The 22,993-nt window shown below is 40.7% G+C and overlaps 1 protein-coding gene across 1 annotated transcript in view; it reads left to right on the forward strand.

Annotated features, from left to right (window-relative positions):
• The window catches only part of PLD5 (phospholipase D family member 5), a 415,451-nt gene that overhangs the window by 387,561 nt on the left and 4,897 nt on the right, over positions 1-22,993 (forward strand). The window contains exons 6-9 of the mRNA XM_018060274.1: positions 225-422; positions 10,158-10,294; positions 14,255-14,423; positions 19,286-19,400. Of these exons, the coding sequence (XP_017915763.1) occupies positions 225-422; positions 10,158-10,294; positions 14,255-14,423; positions 19,286-19,400 (619 nt within the window). The remainder of the gene's footprint in view (positions 1-224; positions 423-10,157; positions 10,295-14,254; positions 14,424-19,285; positions 19,401-22,993) is intronic.

The following is a 22,993-nucleotide window of genomic DNA, read 5'->3' on the forward strand; positions in this document are numbered from 1 at the left end:
TTAATGACACATCATTTCTGTATACCATAATATGACTATATCTACATACTTACATACACATATGTATATATATGTGTGTGTGTGTGTGGATACACATATATAGTTGTTATAGTATAGCAACTACAAGAAAAAATCACTATTTCTGCATTCTTGTGCATTTTTTTGTCTGAGAATAACACCATCGCATGTACATGGCATTGATGCTCTCAATTTTAATTTCACAGATGAAAGAACTCGGTGTCATCTTCTACAACTGCAGCTGCCTGGTCCTAGATTTACAAAGGATATTCGCTTTATACAGTTCATTAAAATTCAAGAGCAGAGTACCTCAGACCTGGTCCAAGAGACTTTATGGAGTCTATGACAATGAAAAGAAATTGCAGCTTCAGTTGAACGAAACCAAATCTCAAGCATTTGTGTCGGTGAGTTTTGCTCTTTTTTTCCCTCCTCCTCCCCTCCTTCCTCCAGAAGCCCTTTATTAAGTTGGAATGTTTGAGTGCAATCTTATGTTGGGTAAAAATGAATTCAACCAGTCTATCCTGACATATCCCTGGAAGAGTTAAAATATATTCATTCTTATACTCAAGCACATGCTGTCCCTAGTTACAATAACAATACCTGTTAATAATCATTCCTAGTTTCAGATACTTTGTGTTATCTGGTTGGATCCCCACCATCACCCGTTAGGTAGACCCAACATTATGGCTGTGTTTCAAAGGAAGATAGTGAAGTTTATCTACAAGCACAAAGCCCATCAGATGGCAGGTGCCAAGAGAAACACAAGCACCCAGGTCTTCTGAGATGCTAAATGCCTTTCACCAGTGATTTTCAGACTCAATTTTAGCAATATAACCCTCTGAGGAAACCCTGGTGTGTAAAACAGACAAAAGCAGAGCTATTGTATTTGACTGGGGTTGGGGGTCAAGAGGCCCTTCCAAAAGGCCAGAGCACAGTTTCCAAGCCTCTGACTACACTTGGAAGCCACCACCTGGATGCCCACACACCACAGCTGTCCCCACAGTGTTGCTGAGAGTGGGCAATGTAAATATCTGAGCCTACAGTCCTGGTCTTCAAACTTTAAAGCATCTAAGAACCAGACAGGGAACCTGATTGAAATGCAAACTTTTGGGACTTTCCTGGTGGCACAGAGGAACACAGTTTCAGTCTCTGCTCTGGAAAGATTCCACATGCCACGGAGCAACTAAGCCTGTGCTCTAGAGCCTGGGAGCCACAACTACTGAAGCCCGAATGCTCTAGTACCTGTGCTTCACAATAAGAGAGGCCACCGCAGTGAGAATCCTGCACACTGCAAGGAAGAGTAGCCTCTACTGTCTGCAGCTAGAGAAAGCCTGTGCAGCAATGAAGACCCAGCACAACCAAAAGCTAAAAATAAATAAATAAGTTGTAGTATTGTTGTTATTCAGTTGCTGTTGTGTCTGTCTCTTTGTGACTCCATAGACTGCAACACACCAGGCCCTTCTGTCCTCTACCATCTCCTGGAGTTTGTTCACATTCATGTCCATTGAGTTGGTGATGCTATCTAACCATCTCCTAACTATGTTTCTCCCTTCTCCTTTTGCCTTCAGTTTTTCCCAACATCAGGGTCCTTCCCAATGAGTTGGCTCTTCTCATCAAGTAACCAAAGCACTGGAGCTTCAGATTCAGCATCAGTCCTTCCAATGAATATTCAAGGTTGATTTCCTTTAGGACTGACTGGTTTGACCTCCTTGCAGTCCAAGGGACTTTAAAGAGTCTTCTCTAGCATCGCAATTTGAAAGCATCAATTCTTTGATTCTTTAAGATCCAACTCTCATATCCATACATGACTATTGGGAAAAAACATAGCTTTGACTATATGGACCTTTGTTGGCAAAGTGATCACTCTGCATTTTAATATGCTGTCTAAATTTGTCATAGCTTTTCTTCCAAGGAGTAAACATCTTTTAATTTCATGGCTACAGTCACCATCCACAGTGACTTTGGAGCCCAAGAAAAGAAAATCCGTCACTGTTTCCATTTTTTTCCCCTTCTATTTGCCACGAAGTGATGGGACTGGATGCCATGATCTTAGTTTTGGGTTTGATTTTTTTTAAGCAAGTAAGTAAAAAATACAAACTTATAGTTCCCCACCCTCACCAGGATCTGATCCACTGGACCTGGGTGAAACCTTAAAATTTTTATTTGAATCAGGCTTCTGAATTGATCCTGTTGCTCGGGTAAACTTCTCGTAACCATTCTCCCAATTTAATATGGCTGTTTCTCCACTGTCTTACAAGTTGCCAACAACTTTTCTGTCACTGAAGAGCTTTTCATAGAAGAGGAAATAGTAGCTTTTTTGCCCATTAAAATGAAAGCACTTTCTGAAAATTTAGAAGTGTAGCAATAGAGAGAAAATTGAAGTTGCTTGTCTTAAATAGATTCATGTAAGTGTGAGTAACATAAAATAATAGACTATGGAAGATTTCCATCAAATAGAACTAAAAAGGTCACTTTTTTGGTTTGTGTACAGGTCAAACAATGCAGCAGCATATAGCATATCATCTAAGGCATTTTAGTAATACAATTATTGCATATATTCAATTTTGTTTCCTCTTAAGACATCCCTGTAAGACAAGAAAATCAGATATTATTCTCAATTTGTAGATTAGTTGCAATAGGAAATTTTCCAAGGAACCCTTAATCCAGATTAATGGCAACATTAATGGTAACATGATACCCTAAAGGTCCAACAGAACAGCTGGAAGCAGCAAGAAACAGGTGAATTATAAGCATAGTTCAGATAATTGGTGGATTTTGAATTTACAGTTTGAATCTTAGAGATGAATGAATATGGTTGTTGCATAAATTTAAATTCTGACCCTTAAAAAAGTGGGGGAGTCCTCCTTTGTTGATCCCAAAGTTAACACATCTACTTCAGAGAGAGGGCCCAGGCCTTTAGTAAAATCTGTGAAAATGCAAGGGCTTTGTTATATTCCTTGTGCTAAGTCACTTCAGTCCTGTCCGACTCTTTGCGACCCTATGAACTGTGTAGCCCCCCAGGCTTCTCTGTACGTGGAATTCTCCAGGCAGAATACTGGACTGGGTTGCCATACCCTTCTTCAGGGATCTTTCCAACCAAGGATTGAACCCCCTTCTCCTGCAACCCCTGCATTGCAGGCAGATTCTTTACCTCTGAGCCACTGAGGAAGCCCGGTGCTACAAAATAGGTTGAGCTTTTTTAACAGTTCTTTCCTTAAGCTATGATCTTTTAAACATGCAGCACCTTTGTTTTCTATTTTTATTTATTTAATTATTTAAAATTATTGTTATTTTATTTTCTATTTCATATTAATATCTCAAGCCTACCTTTGAATTTCAGTTCAATAGATATTAATTCAACACCATTTTTTAGAGAGGAATAAAATCTTACAGACATAAGATAAATAAATGTCAGAAAACCCCCAATATTGGTATCATTTGCCCAGAACTCCTTGGTCTCACCTCTGTTACAACATTAATCACATTTTTGTAGCTATTTGTTTATTGATTATCTCTCCCACTATTTTGGGCTTCCCTGGTAACTCAGATGATAAGAATCTGCCTGAAATGTGGGAGACCTGGATTCAATTCCTGAGTTGGGAACTGAGTTGGGATCCCCGAGTTGTCCCCAGAGAAGGGAACAGCTACCCACTCCAGTATTCTGGCCTAGAGATTTCCATGGACTGTATAGTCCATGGGGTCAAAAAGAGTCAGACGTGACAGCAACTTTCACTTTCCCACTTTTTTATAAGGCTTCAAAGGTCATACATTGTACTCTCTTTATCGTCGTTACTTCCGCTACTTCCCTCAGTTCAGTTCAATTCAGTCGCTCAGTCGTGTCCGACTCTTTGCGACCCCATGAATCGCAGCACGCCAGGCCTCCCTGTCCATCACCATCTCCTGGAGTTCACTCAGACTCAGGTCCATCGAGTCCGTGATGCCATCCAGCCATCTCATCCTCTGTCGTCCCCTTTTCCTCCTGCTCCCAATCCCTACCAGCATCAGGGTCTTTTCCAGTGAGTCAACTCTTCTCATGAGGTAGCCAAAGTACTGGAGTTTCAGCTTTAGCATCAGTCCTTCTAAAGAAATCCCAGGGTTGATCTTCAGAATGGACTGGTTGGATCTCCTTACAGTCCAAGGGACGCTCAAGAGTCTTCCCCAACACCACAGTTCAAAAGCATCAATTCTTTGGCACTCAGCCTTCTTCACAGTCCAACTCTCACATCCATACATGACCACAGGAAAAACCATAGCCTTGACTAGATGGACCTTAGTCAACAAAGTAATGTCTCGGCTTCCCTCAGGCCTCCCTAAAGCAGCAGTAAATGTTGGATTGGTTCTATTAGTAGTAATATCAATAAAAAGTTCCAGGATACATACAGTTTTCTGAGTATATGTGCCAAACAAATGTCAAGGCAAATTTATTCAAAATAAACTTGAATATTATTTAAATATTCAAAATATTTGTTTTATATTTGTTCAAAATATTTGTTATAAATTATCTTAAAATAGTATGTTATATTTTTATAGGCTTACAGTCCCAACACTAAATTAACACACAAAATATATATATTGAGGGCCTTAAGAATTATCATTCCAGAAATTAGATTTTAGGTGATTAATAACATGGTTATATATAAATTTTAAAAGTGATGTAGATATAAATTATTTCCAATTTTCTCATAGGACAGAAAGAGGTATTGGTTAGATTTAAGTATGTGATCTCTAATAACTTGGGGCTGAATCATTCTAATTTTCTTACATTCCCTATTGAAATCAGAAGATGGGAACAACAGACTGAGGTTTTTTGTCCTATTTTATAACAACAGAGTGAGGGTTTTTGTTCTATTTTGTAGAATGCTTTTTAGAGTTCTTAAGATAATGCATTTGATTTCCAAGATTAAGACTAGTTAGTTCAAGGTCTGTTTTTATTGATCTGGGTGCTAGAAAAATTTAATATCTTCTTGTTTATTGCTTAGTTCATTCATCCACCATTCATGTATACTGTAGTCATTTAGTGGGTGAGGGCAGACATTGAATAGAACTTGGTGCTGCTCTGAAAAATATAATTAAATTTCCCTTTAGAATCTCAGCTGTATATTTTAACTATACTTCAATAGATTTATTGAGAGAGAATTTGTTACCATAAAATCCATCCTTTTAAAATGTAAAAATCAGTGGGTTTCAGTATGGTCACAGAGTTTTACTATCATCTGTATACTTTCTAATTTTAAAATATTTTTATCACCACAAAGGAAAAAGCCATACCTGTTAGTAGTTGCTCTCCATTTTCCCCTTGTCTCAGGCTCTAGAAAGCACTCATCTACTTTCTGTCTCTAAGGATTTGCCTTTTTCTAGATACTTCATATAAATGAAGTATTGATATAATAATATGTAGTCTTTTGTGACTGATTTCTTTCACTTAGTATTAATAAAATGGTTTCAAAATGCGTGACTCAGTTCTTGTTCCTTTTATGGCCAAATAATATTCCACTGTATGGATATAGCTGGAGAAGGAAATGGCAACCCACTCCAGTATCCTTGCCTGGAGAATCCCATGGATGGAGAAGCCTGGTGGGCTACAGTCCACGGGGGGCGCAGAGTCGGACACGACTGAGCTATATGTTTTGCTGTCTGTCCATCAGTTGATGGACATTTAGATGTTTTTACCTTTTGACTATTGTGAATAGTGTTCCTATGAAGCTTCATGTACAAATTTTTATTTGAATACCTGTTCTCAGCTATTTTGAGTTTTACTTAGGAGTGGAATTGCTGGGTACTGTTGTAACTCTATCTTAAACATTTTGAGGCATTGACGAACTTTTTAAAATTGGCTGCACCATTTTGCAATTCCACCAGAAATGAATGAGGATTTCAATTTCTGCACATCTTAGTCAATACTTGCTACTTTCCGTTTTATTTTAGCCCTCTTAGCGTTTGTGCAATTTGTCTTATGGTTTTGATTTGCATATTTTAATGCACTTATTGGTCATTTGTATATCTTTTTAGAGAAATGTCTATCAAAGCCTCTGCCCATTTTTCAGTTAGATTGCTTGGGGTTTTGTTATTAAGTTGTAAGAGTTATTTATACATTCTAGATACAAGGATGTATATGATTTGCAAGTATTTTCTCCCATTCTGTAGATTGTCTTTTCATGTTTAATTACATTTTAGCATATATATTCTGGGAATGGAATATGGATTTTTTAAACCAGGAATCTGATATGAAATAAAACCCTACTAAAGCAAGAATTTAATGAATATGCAAAACAAGGTTCATATAAATATAAGGTGTTTATTGATGTAAGAAGGAAATAGAGATTTCCTATAATCAAGGTGCCTCAAGAGCACTTGATTGGTAACAGATCATTGAGAGCTGAAACAAAGAAAAGGATCTGTATTTTTCTTCTCTTTGTATTTTGCTTTGGAATAAAGGAGTACAAAGTGCAAGGGTCAGAAAATTAATCCAGGAATGATAAGAAAACAACAGTCTTCTCTCTAATTAAACAAGCAGAACAAGTTAATTTCCTCTGCCAGATCAGAGAACACACAAGGACTACCATGACCCCAGGGGCAGAAGTACTAACACAAATAGTCATGTGTTTCCTTAATAAACACATGTAGCACCTGCTGTGCTCTAGGCATTGGGTTAGGAAATGAGAATGTAGGAAACAAGACAAGTACAAGTAAATAGACATTCACACATAGATGGAAATACCTAGAGTAAAGCAGCTCCAACTAGGAGTAGAGGTTGGGGGGTCACACAAGACTCCAACACTTAGTAATCTAAGAAGCACTCTCACATTCCACAAATATTTATTGAGCATGTCATACATGCTAAGCATGGCATGGCACAAGGCTCCAGAGACATAAAACCAAGCAGCTCACAAGCTGGTAGAGAATCACACAGATGAAGGAAGTACAATGTAGCATGTGCTGGAGTGAAACTGCACAAAGCAGGAATCTTATATTGATCACTGATGTATGCCAAGTACCTAGACTAGAGCTGGTTGCATGGCTGGTATCAATACTTAGTCATATTTGATGAATGAATGAAATCAGGTGCAGAAGAGGAACAGATCCAGACCAGGAGTAGGCCATTCTCTTATTTAAGCCTCAAAGGCAAATCATAATGAAAGATTTGTTACTGTTCTCACCCCGCTGGAAACAGAGGCTCAGGAAGTGTAAGGGACATGTCTAGCCTACTACAGGTTATAAATGCTGGAAGCCAGCGTGTCACCAGCATGTAAACGCTTCATCACCAAAGCATAGTATCCAAACTTATTAGACGATAGCCAATGAAAGAGACCAGTGACTCTATGTCTAAATTTGTTTCTCCCTGAAACCAAAATCCAGTTTAGGGAACATGCAAGGAAGTTCAGGAAATTCCTAACTGAAGCAAAAATATGGGCATTTGGATACATTTCAGAGTTGACCTGGGCTCCTGTCTAGAGCTAAGATCCTTAGCTACTTCATGTAAGCTTTACTTGTTGGGTAAAGCAGACCCAACAGGCTGAGGGAATTAATTCATTTGAATATTCATTTATTAATGAAAATAGAAAAATGAGTAAAACACGGTTCCCAAAATCAAGATAGTAACCGTCTAGGCAAGGAGAGGAGATCAGATGCAAGTGATTTTAAGTTTCAATATTCTAAATAATATAACAAATAAATCATATTATGGGAAGACAGAAAAAGGAGAAGTAACTTCTGGGTGACAATATAAAAATGTTTCAGGACTTCCCTGGTGGTCCAGTGGTTAAGAGTCCGCTTGCCAATGCAGAGACACAGGTTCGATCCCTGGTCCAGGAAGATCCCACATGCCTGGGGGCGACTAAGCCTGTGTGCCACAGCTTCTGAAGCCCTTGAGCCCTAGAGCCTGTACTCCGAACAAGAGAAGCCACCAGAATGAGATGCTCAAGCACTGAAACTAGAGAGTAGCCCTAGCTCGCCGCACCTAGAGAAAGTCTATGCACAGCAGCGAAGAGCCGGCACAGCCAAAAATAAATAATTTTTTTTTTAGTTCATGAAGGAGATAGTATTTGAACTTGAACTTAGAGAAAGTATAGAACTCTGATAGGTAAATATAGGGAAACACTTCAGCCAGTGGGACCGGCCAGAGCAAATAAACGGAGGCAGACAAGGTGAGAGCAGGGTCATGGACTGACGATTATCTTAGTTTGGGATGCAGAAGGCATGATAGCGTGCAAATGAGGAAGACAGAAACAGGAGACCCAGGTTACAGAGGCTGTGCATACATCTGCCCCAATGAGATCAGGCTGAATTCCAAGAAACGAGGGGTCCTGAGAGAGACACACATTTCTTTGTCTTGTAAGCGTCGTGGAGACAGGGAAATGAGTTCAGAAGATACATAGAAGTGGTGCCCAGCAAACAGCACCAGTGCCTGGGTGGGGGAAACAGCAGTCTGGAGGAAGAGGGAAGGACAACACGAGAGACGCTGCAGAGGCCCGCACCATCTGTCTTAGTGACGGATGGCGTGTCTGCATGTGTGCCTGCTAGGGAAAAGTGTAGGACTAGCACTGGATTTTGTTTGGTTTTTAATTTATGTTTTATTGTTTTGTTTTGGACTTTTTTGTTCTGATTTCTCTCCTTTAGCATTTGTCCTTTGTGTTTTCATACCTGGAAGTTCATCCTCATTCCAGAAGAAAAGTGATTTAAATCCAAAACTTATTGTGATACTCATTGGCCAGGACAACATTCTGAGTAAGGGTGCCTGGTAGGTGTGACCCTTCAACATGCTCCTTCCTCAGCCCCATGCTCCTCCTCAGCTGTGCATCCAGTCCAATAGCATCATCTTCCCTCTGTCTAAGCTGGGACCTGCCGGCACAGGGTGGGGAGTTGTTCCCAAGCATTCAGGAGGGCCCCTGACCACCATAACTGGCAGAACATTTGGTGAAGCACCCAGTTCTGCCATGCCAGGAATCTTCCAGAAACCATTTATTTGGCCTCTGTTACTAAACAGAGGAGCCTGGCCCGTGGAGTCGCAAAAGAGCCGGACACTGAACACCTAAGCCCTCACTGCATTGTTTGTGCTCCTTCGTTTGGTGTCTCCTTGTCAGAGTAATGCAGGAACTACGGAGATGCTCCTTCCAGTCTTGCCCAGCGGGAAGCCAGGAAGAAAACCAAAGTACATCTTTTCCTTTCTATAATGAAGAAAGTGAAAGTGAAAGTCACTCAGTCACATCCAACTCTTTGTGACCCCATGGACTATACAGTCCACTGAATTCTCCCGGCCATTATGCTGGAGTGGGTAGCTGTTTCCTTCTCCAGGGGATCTTCCCATCCCAGGGACCCAACCCAGGTCTCGTTCTTTACCAGTTGAACCACAAGGGAAACCCAAGAATACTGGAGTGGGTAGCCTATCCCTTCTCCAGCAGATCTTCCCAACCCAGGAATTGAACTGGGGTCTGCTATGTTGCAGGTGGATTCTTTAACTGACCCACCAGGGAATCCCTCCTTTCTATAATAACTTTATCTGAAAAAAATCATACTTCTGTAAGATGGAAACCACTGTGAGCAACATAAGAAAAATATCTCAAGTATAATTTGCCTCTGTTCATTTTTCTCAAGTCCCTGTCTCTGCTCATGAGCTTGGCATCTTAATAATTCACTTGGTTTTCCCTCTAGAATTACTGATGATTCTTTCTCCACAATGAACCCTCCTCTTCCTTACTTGATGAAAAAATAGGAGAAAAGAAAAAACAAAACAAGGTTTTTAGACCATATGTCTTGAACATCTTTATGGCCACCTTACCTTTCAATGTGAAATAACTTCTAGCATAAATAGCTTGCTGTATGTGTATATATATACCCTGTGTGTGTGTGTGTGTGTGTGTGTGTGTGTACATACTATGCATGGTAATATCTGAGAAAATTAACTAACGAGAATTCCCTCCCAAAACCAGTTTAAAGGACAGATTTGAGACTCATTCCACCACACTTTGGATTCTACTTGCTTGAACTTTGATATAGCTGCAAACATATTTGTCTAAACTCATAAAGAACTAAAAGCCAAGATTCATTTTTAAAAAAATGTTTTTTAAATAACAACAAAAAAAGAGAAAACCCTAGATGGCAAAAACTAATAGTCTAAAAGTTTGTATTTTGTGTCTTCGCAGAATTCTCCCAAACTCTTTTGCCCTAAAAACAGAAGCTTTGACATAGACGCCATCTACAGTGTAATAGATGATGCCAAGCAATACGTGTACATCGCAGTCATGGACTACCTGCCTATCTCCAGCACAAGCACCAAAAGGTCAGTGAGTGTGTACTTAGAACCTGGGCTCCAGGGCGAGGCACGAAACTGAGAACCACAGGACAAAACATCCTGGACACAGGGATGCTATCAAGTCACAGAAGGTTGCACGTTCACATCTCAGTGTATATTTGCAGCTCACCCAGAATGTATCTCCTCCCTCAGCCCATTTTAAGGACTCAGGGTCTCATCCCATAAATTACTACCTCAGTAATTTACATTATAAGCATGACAGCAACTTTAGATTGAAGATTGGGTTGTGATTTGAAAATTATTTGGAAAAGTAAAATAAATTAAAAATTATTAGAAAAAGTTTTTTTTAAGTTATCAGTTGACATGTGCCTGAAGGGCATACCAAAACTAAGTAGGTCTGCCAAGATTTTCTTTAAAAGAGGCATCACTTTGTTGTACTCATGTTGGTCTTCCTTAAATGCTAAATTTTCATACTATCTTTTTCACTTACAGGAGAAGCAAACTTAAAATATGTATGTTCTCAGTCAATCCATCCATCTGTAAGAGGAACATAGCATTTTTAAATTGAGTGTTTTTAATATTCATCACTGTGCAAGTGTGGAAATACTTGGAATAAACAGAAGCAGAATTTATGCCCCTAAATCGTTGCATGCATAAATGTATGCCTAAGACCCAAGTATTTCCCACTTTTGCTTTCTTGCTGGGAATGCAGAGTTTGGGTGCTTGTAAATGTTTCAAATAATCCAGTTAACCCAGGAAGAATTTCCAAAGTACACATTTCTAGGAGTACAACCTGACACCTTTTAGATCTGGAAAATTACAATTTCAAGTTAACTATTTTGCTGAGGTTAAGTAATTTCATGTGCCCTATATTGCTTGAATATTGTTCATATTGCCAACCTCACATATGCATAATACACAACTTCTTTATGCACATGACTTTAAAATTGCAAAAGATGTGTTTCTCCCAGAAAGTGATTACCCCTAATTATGGTCAAGAAGTATTTTAGGCTGCAAAATACATATTAGTGAAGTGAAGTGAAGTCTCTCAGTCATGTCCAACTCTTCACGACCCCATGGACTGCAGCCTACCAAGCTCCTCCGTCCATGGGATTTTCTAAGCAAGAGTACTGGAGTGGGTTGCCATTTCCTTCTCCAGGGGATCTTCCCGACCCAGGGATCAAACCCTGGTCTCCCACATTGTAGACAGACGCTTTACGGTCTGAGCCACCAGGGAAGTTCAAAATACACATTATTAAGACATTTTTGCTTAAAATATTGTGCACCCTTTGAACATTCATGGATTTTTTCCCACATACTTTCATCTTTTCAATCCCGCCTTTTCATGTTTTGCCCATTTATTGTTTATTTGATTTTAGGTTTGTTTTAGACTTCAGCTTCTCTTTAGGAAGAATTTGAAGCAATCAATTTTGCTTGATTTTCCAATTATTCTGAAGGAGAATAAGGTTAAGTTTATGACTTTTTAGGTTGGGATAATAATTTCATAAGATTGACATAACTTCATTTCATGAAGTTCCTTCAAACAAACAAAATTAAGAGCCTTCATAGCCAAGGGGGAAGGCATTAGCATGGATAATCTAAAATATCTTGGAAATACAATGAGGAGAGAGATTGTGTACCAGCCACAGAGCAATGCCGAGTCAAAGCAGGGGTCTCTCAATGGGAAAGATTTGCATTTTTTTCACAAATGAAGAAGGTAGAGAAGGAAAAAAGTGAAAGTCAAGCATCCCATTCTTTGAGACTCCATGGACAGAGTTGCTTGAATTTTCCAGGAAAGAATATTGGAGTGGGTTGCCATTCACTCTCAAGGGGATCTTCCCTATCCAGGGATTGAACCTAAGTCTCCTGCATTGCAGACAGAATCTTTACCATCTGAGCCACCAGGGAAGGCTCCAGGGAGAAGTTGAAGCTATTCTCAGGAAGGAACGACTAATCAAATGCAGCTACAGAGGGCCAAGTGAACAGCTAAGGGAGAAGGAGGAGGATACCTTATCCTCTGAATTAGAGGGAAGGGGATAAGGATGTGTGCGCCATCAGGGTAGAAAGTTGAGGAGAACCATGACCAAGGCCCCCAGTTTTGTGAATGAAGGAAAGAACAAGCTTTTCTAGGGTGGGGTAACAGAATAATTACAAAAGATACAGGAGGTGGAACTAACCCAATACAAGGATAGAGGCTGACAGATGGTATTGAGAACCCTGAAGGTCCAGATGACTTTTTCCAGTAGTCCTCAGCTTTATGACTATAGAAATACACCAAAGGAATAATGGCACTGATCTAGGATTTAGATTCTGCAAAAAGACAAGGGAAGAGAGAGGAGCAACTATCCTTCAGGTAATCAGAACTGAAACTAGGCTTGTCAGGGAAAGGAGACCAGGAGGAGCTGATACATCAGGAAAAAGTAGAGGGATCTTAGATCTGGGGCCCATACAGGTGAAAAGTGAACATGTTAGTTTCTCAGTCATGTCCGATTCTTTGTGACCCCATGGACTGTAGCCCACCAGGCTTTTCTGTCCATGGGATTTCCCAAGCAAGAATACTGGAGTGGGTTGCCGTTTCGTTTTCCCAGGGGATCTTCCTGACCCAGGGATTGAACCCAGGTCTCCTGCATTGCAGGCGGATTCTTTAGCATCTAAGCCCCCAGAGAAGCCCACAAATAAAAGAGTGAAAGAACTTGAAGGACAGGAGGCTGGGATCAGATATAACGAGGAGACCTTTGGAGGTAAAATTATTACTCACAGGCTAAGGTTTTGAATAATATATCATTAGTCCAAATAATGTATTGGCCTAGAATTAGGCAAAGGTTTATATGAATAAACAGAAGGTCTACAAATTACAGGATTAAAGAGAGAACAATTTGAGATTTGTCTTTAACATGGGAAAGCTTATTGTTTTTGGTTTTTAACATGAGAACTAAGTTACAGTTCCAAAAGAAGCACTGTGTGTGCCGAGGGGAGCAGAGGCTGGCTCCTAAATCAAGTGGTCAGGTTGTGGTGGGAAATACACAGCAGGACTTTAGCAGAAACTGTGGCCTATGAAAGAGTCCAGATTTAGTTGAAGTAAAAAGTCAAGAATTCAGGGAAAAGGCTAAACCTACAGGGGAAACTGCCTGATGAAAGGTTCCAAGGTCCCAGAGTAGCAGAGGGGCTTGGCAAGGAGAGACTAAGACAGTTTGGAAATAAGAGTGCGGGCAGCTTGGATAACCAGAGCAAGATCTCATTTAGGGGGCACTTATCAAAGAAGAGAGGTTTAAGAAGCATTTGAAGATGACAGAGTGCTCAAGGATCCTAACTGGAATTCTTCTGGAGAGTTGATTCTTCTTGCACATTTGAACTGAGGCCCAGGTAAAGTCGGAGGTCTGTGAGGGTGGCATGTGGCGCTGGTCAGTATGTCTGTGCCCTCAGCCCACACAACCTGAGGCCCTGATAGGAAACCTCATTTTAGGTAGGACTGCACCTGCCTAATGCACCATTTCTCAATGTTCTAACCCAGGAGACCAGCATTTTGTCAACATATCCTACAAGGCTAAATATTATAGATTAGAGGCTGATCTAATCTATAATATAAATGATCAAGTAATGATCCAGTTAATGTCAATGCTCTCTGTAGTAAACTTCTTTCCCCAAAGTAACTGATTTTCTTTATCTGTACGGATATTATTTCTACAGTATTTATATTATAGATTAGAGGCTGATCTAATCTAGAATATAAATGATCACATAGTGATCAAGATAATGTCAATGTTCTCTGTAGTCCAATAAATTTCTTTCTCCAAACTAACTAATTTTCTTTTATTTTATCTTTATGGATATTATTTCTATAGGACTTATAAATTAGAGGCTGATTTATTCTATAATATAAATGATCACATAATGATCAAGTTAATGTCAATGTTCTCTGCAGTCTAGTAATTTTTTCCCCCCAAACTGACTAATTTTATTTTATCTGTATGGATATTATTTCTACAGAACTTACTGGCCAGACTTGGATGGGAAAATCAGAGAAGCATTAGTTCTGCGGAGCGTCAAAGTTCGACTCCTTATAAGCTTCTGGAAGGAAACTGACCCCCTCACATTTAACTTTATTTCATCTCTTAAAGCTATTTGCACTGAAATAGCCAACTGCAGTTTGAAAGTTGTAAGTATTGTATTGACTGAGCTATTAAAATCTAATTTTCTTCATACATATGTGAAAGCTCTAAGCACACACATACACATGCGCTTCCAATCAGAACTAGGATGACAATCTTTGAGAGTGAAAAATACCTCAAAAAGTAGGTTGAGTAGTTTTTCAAGATAATCATATCTCCCCCAAAAAGGAGACTAGAACCCAAGTTTCCTGGTACCAGCCTAGCCCTCTTTATCCACACTTTCAGTTGCATCCTCTCCATTTTGTTTGAGCTTCCTCCTTTATCTACTATTCTTATTTGTAAGACAGTGATCAGCAGAGCCTTGGAACATGCACCAGCACAGACTCCCCCAGCCTAGGATCCTGTCCTTGTTCCAGGCCCCTCGGGCCATGTGCTGATCCATCTCTGCATCCTGTGAGGGAGGCAGGGTTGAGGATTCATACGGCTCTAAATGTGCCAGCTCTCTAGCTCATCTCTAACTCTCCTCCGGTCCACACATGTAGCATCCTCCCCTCAGGGCCCTTGCACACGCTCTTTCCTCTCCTACAGAACTCTTCCCCATGCTTTACCTGACTCATGCCCACTAATCCTGTAGATCTCAGCTTTCCCCAAACTCCACTGTGGACATTCAACAAATGTACACTGAGACCTCTTCTAAGTGATAAAGTTTTGCACCATGCAAACATTGCACCAAGCATTCAGGGACCCAGATGACACAGGCTCCACTGTCAACTTTGATACATGGCTTCCAAGATTGCCTTGAGCCTCAATACCCCAAGGCCAGTCAGAGGAAGAGAAATATTGGAGGACTGCACCGGAGGCCCTTAAAGGGAAAGTTGCTCAGTTGTGTCTGACTCTTTGTGACCCCATGGACTATACAGTCCATGGCATTCTCCAGGTCAGAATACTGGAGTGGGTAGCCTTTCCCTTCTTCAGAGAATCTTCCCAATACAGGGATCGAACCCAGGTCTCCCACAGTGCAGGCGGATTCTTTACCAGCTGAGCCACAAGGGAAGCCCTGTGAATTAGGCCTGCTGCTGCTGCTGCTGCTCCTGCTGCTGCTAAGTTGCTTCTGTCGTGTCCGACTCTGTGTGACCCCAGAGACGGCAGCCCACCAGGCTCCCCCATCCCTGGGATTCTCCAGGCAAGAACACTGGAGTGGGTTGCTATTTCCTTCTCCAATGCATCAAAGTAAAAAGTGAAAGTGAAGTCACTCAGTCCTGTCTGACCCTCAGCCACCTCATGGACTGCAGCCCACGAGGCTCCTCCGTCCAGGGGATTTTCCAGGCAAGAGTACTGGAGTGGAGTGCCATTGCCTTCTCTGAATTAGGCCTGCCGCAAAGTCACTTTAGTCGTGTCCAACTCTGTGCGACCCCAGAGATGGCAGCCCACCAGGGCCCTCATCCCTGAGATTCTCCAGGCAAGAACACTGGAGTGGGTTGTCATTTCCTTCTCCAATGCATGAAAGTGAAAAGTGAAAGTGAAGTTGCTCAGTCGTGTCTGACTCTAAGCGACCCCATGGACTGCAGCCCACCAGGCTCCTCCATCCATGGGATTTTCCAGGCAAGAGTACTGGAGTGGAGTGCCATTGCTTTCTCTGAATTAGGCCTAGAGGAGGTGAAATCCCTGTAGCCTTCATTCTCTGAAGGACAGACAGTCTGTCCATGCTCAGCAAGGCCCCAGATGTCAAAGCATCAGAATATAGAAAATAAGACAAAGCTAATACAGGAGAGGCAGAGGAGAGTACCTGGGGCCTATGGCACATGATCCATTTGCTCCTATGTCCTCTCTCGACTTCCCCTCAGAACAAGTCAGTTGTCTCCACCAACCCCCTTTCCTGACCCCACAATACACCTGCCACTGAGGCACTGTCAGTTGAAATCTCTGGCATGAAATGTTAAGGGTTCTTATTTAAGACTTACAAGAAATTGCAAGGAAAGTAGAATCCATCATTTTTAACCTCTACAGTATTTACTCAGCTTCATCTTTTTGAACACTCATGGTCACACTACTTTAAAAAAGCAAACATTAATAGTTTCCTGCTAGACATTTTTTAAAAACAGAGACTTCAATCTCTGTATAAGCCAGGCCATGCATTTCTAAGCATTAAGATAAGCATAGATGAGAAAGAATCTTGTGGCCGCAATGCCAAGACTACAAATGGATGAAGAGCTTTTCTAAGAAAAGTGAAAGTTGGGATCTTGCACATAGCATGTCTTCAGGAGCCTAGCAGCACTGATAAAGCAGATAGCCTGGTAATCCTCATCCTTAGAGGAGTATGCACCCTCACCCCTGGCTTTTGAGTTTGTATCCATGAGGTGGCTCGTGGAAAGAGATAGCACTCACCAAGCTTTCCTAGTTAAATGAGGGTTTCTTTAGTATATTAACCAGTCACTTTTGAAATGTCTTTGCTGTACCTACAGCATGGTAGATGTCTAAAACTATGTCAGTGACTAGAATATGATCTCTGATGTCATCTTCAGTTCAGTTCAGTTCAGTTCAGTTCAGTCGCTCAGTTGTGTCCGACTCTTTGCGACCCCATGAATCGCAGCACGCCAGGCCTCCCTGTCCATCACCATCTCCCAGAGTTCACTCAAACTCACGTCCATCGAGTTGGTGATGCCATCCAGCCATCTCATCCTCTGTCGTCCCCTTTTTCTCCTGCCCCCAATCCCTCCCAGCATCAGAGTCTTTTCCAATGAGTCAACTCTTCACATGAGGTGGCCAAAGTACTGGAGTTTCAGCTTCAGCATCATTCCTTCCAAAGAACACCCAGGGCTGATCTCCTTCAGAATGGACTGGTTGGATCTCCTTGCAGTCCAAGGGACTCTCAAGAGTCTTCTCCAACACCACAGTTCAAAAGCATCAATTTTTCCCCGCTCAGCTTTCTTCACAGTCCAACTCTCACATCTATACATGACCACTGGAAAAACCATAGCCTTAACTAGATGGACCTTTGTTGACAAAGTAATGTCTCTGCTTTCCAATGTGCTATCTAGGTTGGTCATAACTTTCCTTCCAAGGAGTAAGTGTCTTTTAATTTCATGGCTTCAGTCACCATCTGCAGTGATTTTGGAGCCCAGAAAAATAAAGTCTGACACTGTTTCCACTGTTTGCCCATCTATTTCCCATGAAGTGATGGGACCGGATGCCATGATCTTCGTTTTCTGAATGTTGAGCTTTAAGCCAACTTTTTCACTCTCCTGTTTCACCTTCTTCAAGAAAGATCTGTTTTCCCTCTTTTGAGTCATTGTCAACTCTCTGGAGGAAATGGGCTCTCAGTCAAGCCTCAAGCTGTGATGCCATCACTGACTTAAATTAGGATGCATAATTTATTCTTTCTCAAATTTGTCTTGATTCTATAGTAATATCTTCCTCAGAAGGAAAGAGCCCATTGTACAGACAGGTATTGTGATAGAATATCCAAACAGAATGACTGCTGGCTGTTAATCAGTTTCGTGTGACCACACAAATGTAAAACCATGACGTAAGAGCATTCACAGGTTATTAAGTCCATCTGAAGAGTCCACCAAGGCTATATGTGAACCCATCAAATCTGACACAGATTCTGCCGAAGATAGGAACTGAGGAAATAAGGTGATCCAGGCTACATTGCCTGTAATCATGGTAATATGGCAGTAGGAGAACATTCCTCTAGAATGTGCAATAGAAAATTCTTAGGTGGTAGATTAAGACCTGTGTACCATTGCTCTCAAGGGTTCTACCAAAAAAAAAAAAAATAGATTAGAATATTCAGGGCTGGAAAGGACCTTATAGATCACTTAGTTTATCACTGCTTTCTCAATCTGTTTGTATGTGTGCACGCTCAGTCATATCCAACTCTTCGTGACCCCCATGGATTGTAGCCCACCAGGGTCCTCTGTCCATAGGATTTTCCAGGCAAAAAAATGGGAAAAACCAACTCTCATTATTTCCCCAAACCAAATTTTGACACTTACAGTTTTGAAACTATAATGATATCTGCATTTTTAGGTATCATCTCATTTTTTCTCTCTGCCTTTTCTCTCCTTCAAATGCACATGATTCTACAACTGTAAGACATTCTGGAAAGATTCCATGCAGTTTTGAAAATGTGTAACATTTTTCAATGTGGACGAGACCGGAGGTCCTAACCTTAATGGTGTCTTCTGTGAACTCAGTCACAGTTTAAGCCTCATCTGAGCACTTGCCCGTTTCAGCAGATTCCTGAAGCCACGCCTGATGTCATTCACCTCTCTTCTTAGCACCCCCATCCCCATTCCAGCTGAACTAGAGTGCTGCTTTTGAATTACATTAGAATTGAAATTCAGGACTTGAAGGTGTGATATTTTTTTTTTTAGTTGCTTATTAAAAGAGCTTATAGACATAGGTGTTTAGATGGAAACTATTTGTTGTTTTGGCAAAACTTTTTTTTGACCTGTGGAAATCCCCAGTCAATTCAGCTAGTCATTGACATGGGCCTGCTGCTTCTTATAAGATATGCAGCATGTAGGAAATCAGTTCATTGGCATGCGTGACAGAAAGCACCCTGAGGCATAGTTAAAATGTCAGTGCACCCCGATGAATAAGATGATAAGAATTAAACAACCTTTGGCCTTCTCCCTGTTGAAAGAATGAATTTTATGTTCATTTTATTGCTTAAAAGTGTTAACTATAGACCTGGATGAGCATGTTCATTTTCTCTCTTGTTGCCTACATAGATTTGAGACCAAAAATAGCTTCAGCTATATGAAGTAACAAGATTTCAGTTTTAATAACTCAGTATGAGGTCTATCTCTGATCCTTGGATAAGAAACCTTTTTGTGTTTGAACAAAACCAAAAATGTTCTCTATATTCACCTGGTTTATTTATTTATTTATTGTCTTACAGAAATTCTTTGATCTGGAAAGAGAGAATGTTTGCATTACAAAAGAACAAAGGAATCACGCCTTCCCTAGATTAAATCGCAACAAGTATATGGTGACGGATGGCGCAGCTTATATTGGTAGGTGTCAGGGCTATGAGGTTCCTCAGGGGATCATGCAGGTTAGTGGTAACGCAGCTGCACTCTGCTGTACCCCATGGTGAGGAAGCCCCTGCCAGTGAATGGGAGGCCCCAAGGTCAGGAAACAGGAGAGTGAGGGCAAAGAGCTCTTCAACCAAACATCTCATCTGTGGCTTGGTTCAAAGACCAGGAAACCATACAGGACGTCTTCTCATAAGTGTTTTGCAGAGATTCCATGGTCCATTTGTCTTATTTTGTGCTTAGTCACTCAGTTGTGTCCAACTCATTGTGACCCCATGGACTGTAGCCCACCAGGCTCCTCTGTCCATGGGATTCTCCAGGCAAGAATACTGGAGTGGGTTGCCATGCCCTTCTCCAGGGGATCTTCCCTATCCAGAAAATGACCTGGGGTCTCCTGTATTGCAGGCAGATTCTTTACCAGCTGAACTACCAGGGAAGCCCTATAGGCGGGAAACTGGATGGTTTAGCAAAGGCCAATCCTGGCACTAGAACGAACCCAGAGCTCATTTCTTACCCACCGTACCACAGCCAGTCTGTCATGAGTAGTGGGGAAGCATTGAAATTTGATGTCCAAATGAATACTGTCTGTACAATAATCCTACACCCGCCGTTTTTTTAATAGCTAACTTTGGACAATTTACTTAGGCTCTCTAAAACCTCAGTTCTCTCACCTGTAAAAGGGGGTTGACTAGTTTCTGCCTCATAGGATGATGTTTAATTAGGATAATATGTACCAAGCACCTTGCACAATTAAAGCACCTAACACGTAGATGACACCTGATTCATGTTAACTATTATTATTAAGGTAATAAAGCTCCAGACACAGAAACAATAAGTTATTGGTTTATTATTTACTAAGGGATCAAATCTATTCTACTTTCCCATGGCGTGTATGGGTCCAGGGTAACCTCTTTACTCGTTCTATCACAGGTAGGGTGGAAGTTATTATCTATAAAATGAAGGGGCATAGATCACAAAATAGCTGGATGGTTTTTACAATGTCCAAATGAAGTAGCAGAGTCAAAGCAGAAAAGAAAAGCACAGTGTGGAATAAAGGAATATGAAATTTGCATTATTTTTTTCCAAATTCAGTGAGTAAATAGAAAATGTGCCCTTTTAACTTTGTAAAGCACCTTACTTTATTTGATTCTCTTAGCAACTTTGTCATTAGGGAAGGCAGCTTTAATCACCTACAGTTTAGAAATAAGGAAATTGGGCCATAAAATATGAAATGAATTACACATACAGATGTAAGGGGGAAGATTTTAGAGCTACGTTTCAAATGCCAGGCACCCAGACCCCTCACCCCCTGTAGCCCTTCAGAAGTCACTGTCATCAGCCCCTGGAAACACTACCTCCTGTGTCAATGTAGAGACGATCTGCCTTTTCCCATTTTGAATAGTTGTGTGTCTCATTAGTAGAACAGAGTACTGAAATTTTTAAAAATGTATATCATTCCAGTCCTAGAATATGAGAACATTGTTTTGTTCATGTTGTCCCTCTCAGTGACACAAGGTGTGATAATTTAGATTTTCTCATGTTCATCAATGCATGGAGAATAGAATGAAATGAGCTTCTTTTTAAACAAGCGACAAAAGCAGACTCAAATGTGTTTAGTCCAAAGTGTGAACCTCTGGTTCAATATTGGGAAACAGGAAACACAGGGATGGATTAAGTTTCGGGCACAGTGGGATATAACACTCAAATCTGAATATTTTATCTGCAGAGTTTACTTAAAGTAAATTGTTGTATGTACATTCAGCAGTGACATGTGCTTATATCCAAATACTCTTTATAATGAATTAAGTAAGTGTGTTGGAGTCAGACAAATCTCTGATTTCAAGCCCTGACACAAGAAAGAAGATGATAGAGTCACACAATCTCTCTGAGTCTCTGCAAAGCCTCTCTTTCCTTATCTTTAATTAAGGGGGATAATAACACCCACCCTTTGGTGGTGGTATGAGGATTGAATGAGATAATATATGAAAAGCTCCCAACACTGTCTCCGCTCTGTCTACCAGATTCTTAGCAAAGACTGATTCCTGGCTCTCTCCCTTGTTTCCCTGTAATGCATTTTTAAAATAGACTTTGGTTTTTGTTTAAGTTTTAGGTTCACAGCAAAACTGTGCAGAAGGCATGGAGATTTCCTATAGGCCCCCCATCCCTACATGTGCACAGCGTCCCCCATTGCCAACATCCCTCACCAGAGTGCTGCGTTTGTCACAGCTGATGAGCTGACCCTGACACATCATTATCACCAACGTTCATCATTTACGTTAGGGTTCTCTCTTTGTGTTGTACATTCTGTGGCTTTCAAGAAATTATAAAGTCATGTATCTGCCATTATAGTATTATATAGAGTAGTTTCACTGCCCTAAAATCCTATGTGCTCCACCTATTCATTTCTACCCCATCCTGGCAACCACTGATTATTTTTTAACTATCTTCATAGTGTTGTCTTTTTCAAAATATATAGTTGCAATCATATAGTGTGTAGCCTTTTACGATTGGCTTCTTTCACTTAGTGATATGCATTTAAGGTGCTTCCATGTCATTTCATGGCTTGATAACTCATTTCTTTTTACTGATGAATAATATTCCATTGTATGTTACCTTCTCTGGAGAAGGGGATGGCAACCTACTCCAGTATTCTTGCCTGGAGAATCCCATGAACAGAGGAGGCTGGTGGGCTGTAGTCCATATGGTCACAAAGAGTCAGACATGACTGAGTGACAAACACATATTACCTTCTAGGAGTTTTACAATGGTCTATTTTACATTTAGGCATGATCACATTTTGAGTTACATTTTGTGAAGGGTATAAGATCTGAGTCTAGACTTTTTTTTTACATGTGGCTGTCCAGTTCTTCTAACATCATTTGTTGATAAAACTGTTTTTGCTCTATTGTATTGCCTTTGCTCCTTCATCATGATTGGTTGACTCTATTTATGTGGGTGTGTTTTGCAGTTCTTTATTATAATACATTTTAAAATGGGTACATTTTACACATAGCATCTTCAGTTCAGTTCAATTCAGTCGCTCAGTCACGTCGATTCTTTGTGACCCATGAACTGCAGCACGCCAGGCCTCCCTGTCCATCACCAACTCCCGGAGTCCACCCAAACCCATGTCCATTGAGTCGGTGATGCCATCCAACCATCTCATCCTCTGTCGTCCCCTTCTCCTCCTGCCTTCAATCTTTCTCAGCATCAGGGTCTTTTCAAATGAGTCAGTTCTTTGCATCAGGAGGCCAAAGTATCAGAGTTTCACCTTCAATGTCAGTCCTACCAATGAACACCCAGGACTGATCTCCTTTAGGATGGACTGGTTGGATCTCCTTGCAGTCCAAGGGAATCTCAAGAGTCTTCTCCAACACCACATAGCATCTTAGCAAAACTTTAATTCCCTAGAATGAAGCATAGTTCTAATATAAAAATGCTTAAAGAGCATAAAGAGGGAAAATTCATTGATAATTTAAATAATTACCAGCATATTCTGAAAATCTCTTAGAAGTCATTCAGATACCTACTGAGAATGCTGAATAAAGAAAAATCCACACAAGACCTTGCAT

Source organism: Capra hircus, chromosome 16 (genome assembly GCF_001704415.2).
Source record: "Capra hircus breed San Clemente chromosome 16, ASM170441v1, whole genome shotgun sequence".
NCBI classification, from domain to species: Eukaryota; Metazoa; Chordata; class Mammalia; order Artiodactyla; family Bovidae; genus Capra; species Capra hircus.